General features: G+C 36.1%; 1 protein-coding gene and 1 long non-coding RNA gene across 16 annotated transcripts in view; one reads left to right on the top strand and one right to left on the bottom strand.

Moving 5' to 3' along the window:
- Positions 1-14,089, top strand: part of REPS2 (RALBP1 associated Eps domain containing 2) — a 260,871-nt gene that overhangs the window by 87,128 nt on the left and 159,654 nt on the right. For all 14 annotated transcript variants that reach the window (XM_074192348.1, XM_074192359.1, XM_074192358.1 and 11 more), the window contains exon 2: positions 8,743-8,866. In XM_074192348.1, coding sequence (XP_074048449.1) covers positions 8,743-8,866 — 124 coding nt within the window. The remainder of the gene's footprint in view (positions 1-8,742; positions 8,867-14,089) is intronic.
- The window catches only part of LOC141491430 (uncharacterized), a 46,634-nt gene that overhangs the window by 13,256 nt on the left and 19,289 nt on the right, over positions 1-14,089 (bottom strand). For both annotated transcript variants that reach the window (XR_012469602.1, XR_012469603.1), the window contains 2 exons: positions 8,127-8,261; positions 3,075-3,138 (listed from right to left, as the gene is read on the bottom strand). This is a non-coding gene — a long non-coding RNA (uncharacterized LOC141491430). The remainder of the gene's footprint in view (positions 1-3,074; positions 3,139-8,126; positions 8,262-14,089) is intronic.

Here is a 14,089-nt window from a genome sequence, read left to right as displayed (position 1 = left end):
TTACTTGGATACTCTTTGAATCTCATCTATAAAATGAAGGAGTTAGGTTAGATAATCTCCAGTCTTCTCTTTCTAAATCCCAAGATTCTGTGATTTCTTTTCTTTGGAGACTGGAAACTCTAGAAATGTTAATTCCTTTTTGGTTTTTCTCTCTTGGACTCATCTTCACCTCTTTTATGTGTTTTTATCTATTGTGTTGATTTTTAGAATTTTTTTTATGAATACTAAGTTTCAGTGGTTCTTCTTGTAAACAGAAAGCAACTGAATTTCCTACTTGTAAATTCCATTAAAATATCTGGATAATAAAATGTTTTAAGTTTCTCTGATTTTGTAGTGATTTTTATAATTTTATCCAGTGGAACTCCATAGCTCAATTCAAATACCTAAAGGCCTTTATTAATTTTCTTAGAATGATTTTGATCGAGAGCCTGAATTGGGGCTAGTCTAATTGCTGATATTTCTTAATGTTTAGGAATACTGCAGCATTGTGGTGCCAGTGATCACTGTATTATCTCCAGATGCAGCATGGAATAAGGAATACTGGAACCAGAAGTCATGAATTCAAAACTTGTCTCAGACATTAGCTGTGTGACCTTGGACAAATCATTTAATCTTTCCTAATCTTCAAAATGGAGATAATAACACCTGTAAATCTCTTTCTGATTTATACCAGTTATATGATAAAAGTGTTTTGCTAATTTTAAAGAGGGAAGGAGGGGGAAAATAACATTGTAAAGTGTGAGACATTATGTTAAGTGCTTTCAAAAAACAATAACAAAAAAAAATATCTCTTTTGATCCTCACAACCTCTTGCGAACTGGGTGCTATTCTTTTTATAGTTGAGGAAACTGAGGCAAACAATGGTTAAGTGACTTGCACAGCTAAGAGGTAAATAAAATGGGGTTTCAACTCAGGTTTTCCTGACTCCACATCTAGTACTTTCTCTTATATCACCAGCTGTCTTTAGAGAATTATTTAAGCATCAATAGATGCTGAAAAAAACCTTTGACAAAGTACAACACCCATTCCTACTGAAAACACCAGAGAGCATAGGAATAAAGGAGTTGTTCCTTAGAATAATAAGCAGTATCTATCTGAAACCATCAACAAGCATTATATGCAGTGGGGATAAGCTGAGATAATCATGATTTCTGTTAGGTTTGTTATTGATATAGTTAATTTTACTAACAGTTTTCCTAATATTGAACCAACCCTGCATTCCTGGGATAAATCCTGCTTGGTCTTAGTGTATTTTCCTAGTGTTAACTTGCTGTAGTCATTTTGCTAAGATTTTATTTTATTCTATTTTGTTTAAGATTTTTGCATATATTATATATATATATACATATATATATATAAACACACACACACACATATGTTTATATGTTCATCAGGGAGGTAGGTCTATAATTTTCTGTCTCTGTTTTGACTCTTCCTGGTTTAAGTATCAGCACCATATTAGTGTTATAGAAAGAGTTAGGCAGAGTTCTGTCTTCATCTGTTTTTCCAAAGAGTTTATATAGAATTGGAACCAATTGTTCCTTAAATGTTTGATAGGATTCACTTGTGAATCTACCTGGCCCTAGAGATTTTTACTTAGGGAGTTCAATAACAGCTTGTTGAATTTCTTTTACTGAGTTAGGGTTATTTAAGTATTTAATTTCTTCTTCATTTAACCCGGGCAACTTATATTTTTGCAGATATTCTTCCATTTCACTTAGATTATCAAATTTATTGACATGTGGTTGGGCAAAATAATTCTGAATTATTCTTTAATTTCCTCCTCATTGCTGGTGAGTTCACCTTTTTCATTTATGATACTAACAATTTGGTTTTCTTCTTTTTTTTTAATCAAATTCATCTGAGGTTGTATTTATTCAATAATTTTCTTGTTTTTATTTTATTAATTTCTCCTTTAATTTTTAGAATTTCTAATTTTGTATTTAATTGGGGGTTTTTAATTTGTTCTTTCTCTAATTTTTTAGTTGCCTGTTTAGTTTATTTGTTTCCTCTTTCTCTAATTTATTCATGTAAGCTTTTTTTTTAGGTTTTTTTTTGCAAGGCAATGGGGTTAAGTGGCTTGCCCAAGACCACACAGCTAGGTAATTATTAAGTGTCTGAGGCTGTATTTGAACTCAGGTACTCCTGACTCCAGGGCCAGTGCTCTATCCACTGCACCACCTAGCCGTCCCCATGTAAGCTTTTAAAGATATAATATATCCCCTGACAATTGCCTTGGCTGTATCCCATAAGTTTTGTTATGTTGTCTTGTTACTGTCATTATTCAGGATGAAAACATTCTTTATATAATTTATATAATTCTTTATATAATTTGTTGTTTGGAGTGGATACTCATTCTTTAAAATGAGGTTATTTAGTTTTTCCAGTTAGTTTCCAATTAGTTTTATCTTTCCATGGCCCATTATTGTATGTGATTTGAGAAAGATGTGTTCACTATTTCTGCCTTTCTGCATTTAATTATAAAGTTTTTATGCCCTAGTACATGGTCAATTTTTGTGTAAGTGTCATGTTCAGCAGGATAAAAGGATATTCCTTTCTATCCCCATTCAGTTTTCTCCAAAGGTCTCACATGCCTAGGTTTTCTAACATTCTATTTACCTCCTTAACTTCCTTCTTGTTTATTTTATGGTTAGATTTATCTAAATCTGAGAGCAGGTAGTTGAGGTCTCTCACCAGTAGAGTTTTGCTGTCTTTGTCTTCCTGTAACTCATTCAGCTTCTCCTCTATGAATCTGGATGCTATACCACTTGGTGCATACATGTTTAATATTGAAATTGCTTCATTGTCTGTGCTACCTTTAGGAGGATATAATTAACTGTTAGGAACCATTGTGTGTGGGAGCGTTGTAAATTATCTTTACCTGGTGTCCTTGAACACCAGAGTCTTGTCTTTGCTAAGTGCTATGGGAGTGGAAGTGGATTAGAATATGGGAAGGGTTATTTAAGCACTTGTATTCTAGTAAATAAACAGAGTACTTGGAGCACTTGGAGATCTTGATGCAGTACTTGTCTCCTTTGTCATCCTTGTCTCCCACCCCTCAAATGCTCACTCACCTGGGGAAGATTGAGGGAGTCCAGAAGTGGTGCTCAACATATGACATCCAGTAAAGAGACTGAACTGTAAAGGGACAATAAAGGTAGAGTTATCTGAGTAAAGTCCAGTAAAAGGACATAGCAGATAGAAGCAAGAGAACCAGGTGACATTCCAGAGTGGAGGACTCTGGAGAAAGTAACAGGTTGATTTGCTATTTAGGGAGCTTATTTTAAACAAAGAGGAATGAGTATAAGTGAGAAAACAATTAAGTATTTAACATTGAGGAGTCAGTGGGAAGTAGAGTCTTGGAGGCAGTGCCATAGGGGATGATCCTTCTTGCTCAGCAGGAATCCATACCAGTGCCATGAATGGGACCATGGCTGCTGGTCTGATTGCTCTATGCGTGTTAAGCATGATCCAAACCCCTAAATCTATGGTCAACTTCAGAGAGCTTTCATTGCTGATGCAGACCTTGACACAGACTTTGACACAGACCTGATGTCATTGATGAATTGCATTCCAGAAGCCACAACGAGGTTTCACTTTCCAACCTACAGCCAGCTGCACCTCGGCTGATGCTCCAGTAGCAGAGGGCTGTGAATTGAACACTAGCTGCTGTTCCTGTGTTGAGAGCGAAGGTGTCACAGTTTGTTATGGTGATGGTTACTGTTCACAAAATGCAACAACTCCAAATTGTACTGTCAACATCTTAAGTAATTTCAAATGCTCTCTCTCATTCTCTGCTGCCCTCACCCTCCGCAGAGGGAGAGGGAGGGAGAAGGGAAATCTTTCATTTTTGGAACTTTGAAACTCAAACACATGTCTCAAAAAACTTATTTTAGAAATCAAGGGACTCCCATACCTTCTTTCTGGTTTGGGGAGGAGAGGGGATTGGGCAATGACTACTTTTTCAATAGATTATTGATTGGGAAGCTTCATGGTTTAATTAGTTAAGAAAAAGGGGGAAGAAGATTTTTTTTCTGGGATTGGGATATTTCAATTTTGTCTTTCAAATGTAGCCTATGCTTATGGCTAATATTTTGTGTGTGTGTGTGTGTGTGTGTGTGTGTGTGTGTGTATTTAATCATCAATAGGATGTTTTTACATCTCTCCACTGGCCTGGAGAGATGGGAAAATGTTTCTATATTTTGAGATTTTGGTGCCGGCCAGGGTGCCCAATAATCTCACTTTGATAACTTTGAAATACAAAAGAATTTTTTTGTATTAGTGTCTAAACTCTGAAATAGTTAGGTAAAGTTAAATGTTACTCCTTTTAGTTTGGGTTTTTAATTTGATTGCTTTGAAAGATTTTTTTGTTGACAAAAGAAAAACTTTGTAATCTTTGTATATTGGGGATAAAATGTATCTCAAGGAATGTGGGAATATCGTTTTTGTTAAATTGACATTTGTGTATACTATTTTTGAACTTTTGTTTACAATTTATATGGCATTCATTATGTAATAATTTAGTTTCAAAAACAAGAAGGAGGATATGTTAGGAACCATTGTGTGTGGGAACATTGTAAATTATCTTCACCTGGTGTCCTTGAACATCTTGCTAAGTGTAGTGGGAGTGGATTAAAGATTGGAAAGGTATTTAAGCACTGGTGTTTTAGTAAATAAACAGATTACTTGGAGCACTTGGAGATCTTGATGGAGTACTTGTCTCCTTTGTCATCCTTGTCTCCTGTCCCTCCAGTGCTCACCTGGGGAAGATTGAGGGAGTCTAGAAGTGGGACTCAACATATGACTGGTAAAGGAGCACAACAGTTTCCTTCCTTATCTCTTTTAATGAGATCTATTTTTGCAACTGTTTTGTCTGAAATAAGTATTGCTACCCCTGCCTTTTTCACTTCAGCTGAAGCAAAATATATTTTGCTCTAACCTTTTACCTTTACTCTATATGTAACTCTGCTTAAAATGAGTTTCTTATAAACAGCATATTGTAGGATTCTGGTTTTAATTCACTCTGCTATTCATTTATGTTTATGGGAGAGCTCATCCCATTCACATTCAAAGTAATAATCACTCACCTTTATTGCCCTCCATTCTTTCTTCCCTGTGCTTATTGCCCCCTTTTTTTCACTTTATCCATATTTCCCAGTATTTTGTTTCTGAATACCACCTCCTTCAGCATGTTTGCCTCCTTATATCCAACCCCCTCCCGTTTTTCCCTTTCCCTTTATCCTTTCTTCCTTCCCTTCCATCTGTTAGTTCCTCTTTTCCTTCCCTTCCCCCTTTCCCCTTTTAGTACTTGAAAGGTAAGATAAGTTTCTTAACTTAACTGAGTGTATATTTGTTAACTTTGAGTCAAATCTGATGAGAGTAAGTTTCAGGTGGTTCTTACCTCCTCCCTTCTTCTCTCTTATTACAATAGGTCCTTTGTATCTATTTATGTAATGTGATTCAACCCATTCAGTCTCCTCTTTCTTCCCATCTCTTTACTGTCCCCCTTTTTAAAGGAGATTTTGTTTTTAAATCATTCTATCAGAGTCATGATTAAGTCATGAATGTCCATTATTTCTGGTTAGGTATAGTCTCTCTAATAGTGGTACAATTCTCAAGAGTTATGAGATTCTTTCTCCAAGGTGGGGATATAACCAGTTTCATTTTATTGGATAGCAGTTTTTTCATTTCCCTTTATTTTACCTTTTTCATGTGTCTCTTCAGTCTCCTGTTTGAAATGTTAGATGTCTTCTATTTCATTAAATGTCCATCTTTTCCCCTGGAAGAGAAGGCTCAGTTTTGCAGGATAGTGAATTCTTGGCTGCATTCCAAGCTCCCTTGCTCTTCAGAAAAATCACATTCCAGGATTTGTTTTCTTGTGAGTTGTTAGTTTTTTCTTGCAAAGTGTTAATTTTCTCTTGAGTTTCTTTTCCCAATTTTTCCAATTCACTTCTTTTTTTTTAAGTTTTTTTGCAAGGCAAATGGGGTTAAGTGGCTTGCCCAAGGCCACAAACTAGGTAATTATTAAGTGTCTGAGACCAGATTTGAACCCAGGTATTCCTGACTCCAAGGCCAGTGCTTTATCCACTATGCCACCTAGCCGCCCCCCAATTCACTTCTAAACTCCTTCCTGATTTCTTCTAAGAAGCCTTTCTGGGCTGGAGACCAATTCATATTTTCCTCAAAAGTTCTAGATCTCTCCAAGTTAGGATCTTTGACTTCAAGGTGGTTTTGTATAGAACCACCTTTCTTCTGGCTTTTCTTCATTTTTCTAGGATCTTGTGTTGGGGAGGTGCTGGTTCACAGACCTTTGGTGTTGAGATCCCTAGAGACTTTGCTAACTAGGTTTAGTAACTCCAAGTGGGCTGGCCAGTGGGGGGGGGGTGCTGGTTGCTTTCTCTAGAGTGTCTGTGACTTTGATTTGTGGCCCACTCCCTAGGCCTGGGAACAATGTGGACTAGGACTTAAGGCTAGATAGTTAATCTCCTTATTCTACTTAGAGAGCTCTGCTGCCCACACCTGAGCTTGGGGAGTGTAGGGGGGTTGTTACTCTGTTTGTTCTGGGAAGAAGAAAGTATGGGGCCAATAGCCCTGGTCCTCTAGTCCAGCTAAGCAGAGCAGATTGATATCTAGCTGTGCTCTGCAACTTTCTGTGCTGGAATTCCCCTTCCAGCCCTACTGGAGCTCCCTCATCCTCCACTCACACAGTCAAAGCCTCCACAGCTGGTCTCAGGTTAGTTCCTAGGCTTCACCCTGGCACCCCTGGTATGGCTCTTTGCTCTCTGCCCCTGGTTTACCCACTCTCCCCTGAGAAAGACCTTGTTGGGAGATTTGTTCTCCTAACTTCTTTTTCTGGGTTTTGTTAATTGAAATTCTGTTAAGAGGCTTGATTTATGTTAGTTCTGAGGGATATCCAGCTTCTCTCCATCATCTTGGCCAGAAGTTGATATCTGGTACTTTCTTAAAAATAGATTCTATATTTTGATTCAGATGAAAATGTATGTAATTCATTCAGGGGAAGTTTTATTTCAGGCTTTTTGCAATCTTCCCCCAAACCCACTTCCAGTTCACCGATACCCCAAACTCTTAGCTTTAGAGGAGATTTATCCCTTTTGTTTAAGACTTTCTGCTAAAAAGGAAATATATCTGAAATCAAGAAAACACTTTAAGTTTTAAGGTTTATATGACATATTAGTGTTGTTGAGTTTATCAGTCCCTATCTTGGGACTGAGTTGTGATAAAAGGGTGAAGTGAGAGATTGTGGGTTTTAGACCTGGAACTAGGAGAACCATCAAAGAAGGAGAAAGGGTACAGAAATGGGGAGACCAGAAGCTCATAGGATCTATTTTTAGAGGCCATCCAGTACAGCACCCTCATTTTACAGATGATGAAAATGAGGCCTAAAGAGGTTCAGTGACTAACTTAAGGCCTGATAAGTTAGTATATAGATTTGTACCTGGTCTCTAACTAAAGCCAAAGTTTTTCCCACTATAATACACACTGAAGACATAAAGAGCCAAACCAAGTTACAGTGTTACTTTCTTGGGTCTTTAATAACTATTCTGTGACTTGAACTATTCCCTGGGGAGAATGGGAAGTAAACATCTTTTCCTCTTGTATGGTTACCTTGTAAACCTTTACCTTGTAAAGATGGTTACCTTGTAAACTATCTCCTGTCTAGACACAATAAATAATTTATTTTTATGATATGCCAGGCTGGGGAGTTACATTGAGTTTTTCAAAGAAATTCATGTGATTTGGGAGTTTTTGATTTTTTCAAATGCACCTGAAGTCCTGATTAAAGTCTGTTGGGAGAACTTTACTAACATTTAGTAAATAGGGAAAAGTTAATTTGCAAGTGTCTATACTGATTTCTGGGTTTCAAACTGTGACAGTGGAAGTAACTACTTCATTTCTGTCCCTGCAACTGCAAAAGATTAAAGTCTGTCTTATATATGCCTCTTTTTCTCTTCCTTTCTATTATTTATTGTTGTTCAGTCATGTCCTATTCCTTATGACCTCATTTGGGATTTTCTTGGCAGAGATATTGATGTGATTTGCTGTTTCCTTCTCCAGCTCATTTTTACAGATGGGAAAACTGAGACAAACAGGGTTAAATGACTTACCAAGGATCATATAGCTAAGTAATGTCTGAAGTCATATTTGAACTCAAGAGAACATGGCTTCCTGATTCTGAGTTCAGTCTTCTATCCACTTTGTCATTTAGCTACTCACGTTAATGTCATTCCACCCTTTTTTTCCTGAAGAAATAAAGACATACAATTTTATGATTTGCCTTCTATCTGGAAAGCTTGCTATTAAAGGAGAATTTAAAAAAGTTGTTTAGAGTTTTCAATGTCTATATAATTCACACATAGTAATAATCACCGATTCCTTTATTCCTAATAATTTTTCAGATAATTTGTATTGGAAGATATTACCCCCTGAAGAGCCAACTCTATTCGTCCAGGATGGATAGCAGCCATTTTATGTTGTTTTTATTTTGCTTCTATGTCTTAGGGAGAAAAAGGAAGAATCTCTATTGGATCTTAAAATAGCATGGCTTAATGAGCACACAGAATCTAAAATAATTACCTAATTTAGAGACATACTGTTAATAGGAGAAAAAACAATTTAGTATATATTAATAGATGCTTGTAACTTAAGATTTCTCAAAAACAAGATGGAGGTTTTTTTTTTAAGAAACATGATTCTCAATGTTCTCTATCTATTCATTTTCAGATCACAGAACTGTGTGGTGCAAAACGTGTGGGTTATTTTGGTCCAACACAGTTTTATGTAGCCTTGAAATTAATTGCTGCAGCACAATCTGGTCTTCCTGTACGAGTAGAGAGTATTAAATGTGGTAAGTGTTTCACAGTGTAAATCTCATCACCCAGCAGAGCTTTCTCTCACTTTCTGGGAATTTTTTTTGAAGTTTCTTTTAGGTATGTCTATTCTGTTTATGCTTTTGTTTGCACAACTTTCTCCTTTCTCTTCTTGGCATCTGTCATAGGAAAGAACCTCATAGATAACCAGTCTATCCCTTCCTATTTATCCTTTATAGATATTGCTTTGTATATTTTCATATTCATATTGTTTCCCCCCCCATTAGATTGTGAACTCCTTGCTTCCAAGTCATAGAAAAAAAAAGAGAGGAATCTCTTTTTTGTATCTCCTTTTTGCCTCTTTTTGTATCCCTCCATACTTTTTCAGTAACTGGAACATGATAGATACTTAATAAATGTCCATTTATTGATTATTTGATTGATGGTGTTAAAGAAATAATGTACATATAAAAGTTTAATTTATAATGACTCCTTGAGTCTGAATCAGTGAATACCATTTTATAATTTGGCTATTAAACAGTCCCCTCTTCATTTATTGTGTGTTTTGTACAATATCTGGCAAATATAAGTCCTCAATAAATGCTTGGTGACTGACTAAGATGTAGGAATGATTAGAAAAGCTTGTTGTTCTAGGATCTATAAATTCCACAAAATTGAATATTGGACAGATTTAGGATGAGCAGAAATTTCAATGCTATTTTAAATGACATCTAAGTTTTGCTGTGCAGTGACTTGTAAAATATATCTGCTTTATCAGTGAAATGTATTTTATGTAAGAGAACATTTAAACATCTTGCCATTTTTGCTCATATTTGTTTTAGGCTGAATTAATTGTTTGGATTTGGACTTGAATCTGTAGAGAGAAATAAAATGCAACATCTTTAAATGTATATATGAAGAATTAGCCACAAATCTAAGATTGTTAAAATGTCATTTGTTCCTGTTTAGTATTAAAGTTTAAAGCTGCTTTTGTTTATCTGATCCAGAGTTAAAGTATACCCCAAAATTATTCTGATATAATAATAATAACAATAATAATAATATATGCAGCATTTACAATTATCTCATTTGATTCTCACAACAACCCCGAGAGATAGGTGCTGTTATATTTTAGGCCTAAATGTCACAGGTAAAGATCTCTGAAGAGGAGTTATTTGCATTCAACTTTTACTTCTGTTCTAAAGAGCAGTGAGGGCAAATGTGAACCAGGTCTGAAGCTGCCACTTTGAATCATATGGGTTGTTGACTGTTATTAAGCTATTACCTCAATCTTTGTTCAACAAACACAGATCTTTCCAGTTCAGTAACAAACACCCTGTGGTTGAACTCTCTGTAAAGGGCAATGGAGACTTCAACCACACCTACTCATAGGTATGGATGATTAATGTATTTTATGGGAACTTTTGTGCTTGCTTATGCATGCAAAACCTTCCTATTTACTGAAAGTAATCTGTATTGCAAAAACATTTGGATAATTGAAAAAATTCAGATTTGTTTGATAAACTTTGGGACTATTACATAAATCATCTCCATGAATGTTTTAGCTTTTGCCTAACTCCATTGTGTGGAATTGGTAGTGAAGCTGGGTAAATTATTAGGCAAATTTTGGTTTAGTATAATTGTAACACATATCCTGGAAATATTTTCCAAATTAATACTCACTTGGTCATATTAAGTCCTCAGAAAACAGTTATAAGGATACTCCTTGTCCTTCTCTGGGACCTAGAAATAGGTTGTGGAGGTTGTATAGTCCCAACCAGTGTGCTTTCCACCATAAGTTAATATGAATTAGTGAGGTAGAATTAAGTAGTTATTAGAAAAGGGGTACTTACCAAGGTGATATAGTAAAAACTATTGTTACAAACACCTCGACCCCCCCCCCAAAAAAAAAAATCTTTGCTATACTTTGTCACATATGGAATCCAGGGGAAAATGGGCTCAAGTTTGCTAAAGGATTAACTCACAGCTACTGGGAGTCCTTTTTGCCAGAGTTCTCAGGTGTTCTCCTAGGCTCCTTGTAGAGTGTGTCTTCAGTGTGCCTAGCTTGATTCCAAAGCAGACACTGTGGTAGCTGTTCTGGGGATAGTGTTAGGACTATGAGTCAATGGGAAAACTCAAATCCTGACTTTTTCAAAGTGTATAAGGTTCCCTTCCAGCCAGGGGAAGGAGACTGAGGTAAAGACTAGAGTCTTCCACTACCTTTATCCCCCAAGTGATTCCTGACTGGAATGACTGTTTCTTCTCTTTCTATACAAAACCCAAAGACCAAGTCTTTTTGACTATTTTAAATATGCCTCCTATTCAATATTACTCCATTTCAGTCAGTAACTTACAAGTATCTTGGCCTTATTCACACTTACTTCATGGCAATCCTTTTACACTTGTTTTTATCAATTTATCCTTTCACCCTCTACAAGCAGTTCTTGTAAACCCTTTCATCCCTCTTCAGATCTCATGCTTTTTCAACTGAGAAGTGTGCCTCACATATTTTGGAAAAAAATTGAGTCCATTAGTGATAAACTCCTTTTCCTCCTCTTTCTCATCTCCTGTCATTTAACTTTCTCTATCTTTATGCTTGTTTCTCATGAAGTAATCTTACTCCTTCCCAATGTTAACCCCTCTCATTGTTCATGCAATCTGCTCATCTAACAGCTTTCCCACTCTCTCTCACCTCCACTCTATCCCCTTTATAGTGATTCCTTCCCTATTGCCTAGAAACAAACCCTCCTTGTTACTCTTCTTTGTCTGGGTTTTCAGCACACCACTCTCACCTGGTTGTTGTGAGGATCAAATGAGATAATGCCAAATATAATAAGACAGTCCATGGAGTCAGTTGGAAGGGGAACAAGCAAGGGAAAGGAGCAAGTGCTTATTAAAACTATATGGCAGGTGGCCCAGTGGATAGTCAGGAGGACTTGAGTTCAAATGTGAATTCAGATACTTAATACTTACTTAGCTGTGTGACCTTGGGCAAGTCACTTAACTCCATTGCTGTGTCAAAAAAAAGAAAGAAAACTGTGTGGCAGATGTGCTGAATGTTTTGTGATTCTAAACTGATCCTTACAACAACGAGTAAGTATATGAAGCACATTTGAATTGAGTTCTAGGCCACTAATAGCTTCCAATAAAGTGGGAAATGTTGGTTGGAGTCAGATTCTGAAAAGGTTTAAATGTCAAAGGAATTAGTATTTGATATTATTTAAGGGCTCTGTTGTATAGTGGATAGAGCATTGGTCTGTCCTGAACAGTGTAGACAAGTACAAATCCTGCCTCACCACTAACTAGCTGTGTGACCCTGGGCAAGTTACAACTTCTCTGTACTTTAGTTTTCTTACCTGTATAATGAGAGAATTAGATTCATTAACTTCTGAAGTCCTTTTCAGTCTAAATCTTTGATTCTAGAGATAATAGATAAAAGGAGTTTTTAACCAGGGGAATGACATGGCCAGATATGTGCTTTAGGAATATCTTTGTCAGCTATTTGAAAGATGTACTGGAAAGGGGAAGAATGCCACAGAAAGAGATCAATTAGAAGACTGTTGAAAAAAACAAACAAAAACACAAACGAAAAGACTGTTGCAATAGCACAAATGAAGATTAATGAGAGCCTGAACTATGATGGTAGATGGGGAAAAAGAAAGGAGTTGGATGAAAGTTTGTAGATTATAGAATGAATGAGACTTTTTTTAACTATTTGAGTTTGTAGGGTAGGAGAGAGTGAATCAAGAATGACTCTAAGATTCTGAACTCCTTTACCTGAATCATGATGATCCCTTCAACAAAAATAAGGAGTTCAGAAAAAGGAATGGTTTTTAGAAGAAAAATGATAATCTTTAAAAAAAGTTGCTTTGATTTTGAGATGCCTATAAGCATCCAGGTCAGAATATTCAGTGGACAGTTTATAATGTAGGACTGGATCTCAAGAGAGCTTTTGGTATGGGACATATAGATCTGGCAGTTGTCTGCATAGGCATAATAATTAAGCCCAAGGGAGATGATGAGTTCAAATGTAGAGAGAGAGAAGAGAGTCTAGGACAGAACTTGGGTGAATGCCCACATTAAAGGGGCAGGACATGGATAATGATCTGATAAAAATGACTGAGGAGTGGTAAGACAGATTGGTGGAGAATTAGGAGAGGGCCTTTGTCATGAAAACCTAGAGGAGAATTTATCCAGCAGGATTAGTATCAAAAGCTACAGAGAAAGCTATTCACTGCCAGAGAAAGAATTGATAAATATAAGTATGTATAGCATGGTTTTACATATATAAATATATATTTATATATATATATATATATGTATGAATGTGCATCTGTGTCTATATACCTGTTTCTCTGCCAACTTGTTTGTCTATTGTTTATCTATGTCAAAAAGTGGCCTCTTTAGTGCAGGGAGGGAAAAAGTAAATTAAATTTAAAAAATACAATAAGAAGGATATAGACTGAGAAAAACAGAGATAAAGGGATCACTGGTAAATTTGAAATCAGCAAATAGAGTGATTAATTGAGATTTCAGAGGGTTAAGAAGAGGAAGAGGAGGGAATATGGAGTCAGTTTCTGTAGACATCTTTTTTAAAGGCATTTTTAGAAAGTTTTCAAACTTAGGAGGATTAGCCTAGGTTCAGAGGCATCTCCCTGTGTATCCTGCTGTACTTCTTTATAAATTAAATTGAAGAAGATCCCCTTCTGAAAGCAGAAACCTAGAATTATATTTTATGTGCTGGTCCTTTGAGATATTGGAATTTTTTTAGGCCCTTAATTGTCATGAATTTTTATTTTACTCATTGATAAGGAAACATTTGAAAATGGCTTCTTTTTCTCTATAAAGAAGGTTTGTGTTATTTCAGTTTGGTTATTCTTGTTTGTATCTTATTTAGGATACACATGGGAGTATTTCCTTTGGGTCCTTAGATGATGATTTACACAGGGATTTGTTTGTTGTCTGCTCCCCTGGATCAAGTGAGATTGAGATGCATATCTCCTTTGGGTGTAGTAACTGAAAGAGACCTAATAGGAATGTTAGAAAACTAGGGTTGTTTTTACCCTTGGGCTGCCTGTCTCCTTGTTTTCTATCACTGAGATATTTTCTGGCTTTATCACAGCATCAATCATTGGAGATGCAGCTGCATTTTTGGAAGGGAAAACTGATGGAGGGCAAAAGAACATTTATTTGTCTTGTATTAACAATGGATACAGATGCAAATGATTATGGATATTTTCTAATATTATATTCATTTTATA

This window comes from Macrotis lagotis, chromosome 6 (genome assembly GCF_037893015.1).
Source record: "Macrotis lagotis isolate mMagLag1 chromosome 6, bilby.v1.9.chrom.fasta, whole genome shotgun sequence".
Lineage (NCBI taxonomy): Eukaryota > Metazoa > Chordata > Mammalia > Peramelemorphia > Peramelidae > Macrotis > Macrotis lagotis.
This window is presented reverse-complemented; position numbering and strand designations above follow the sequence as displayed.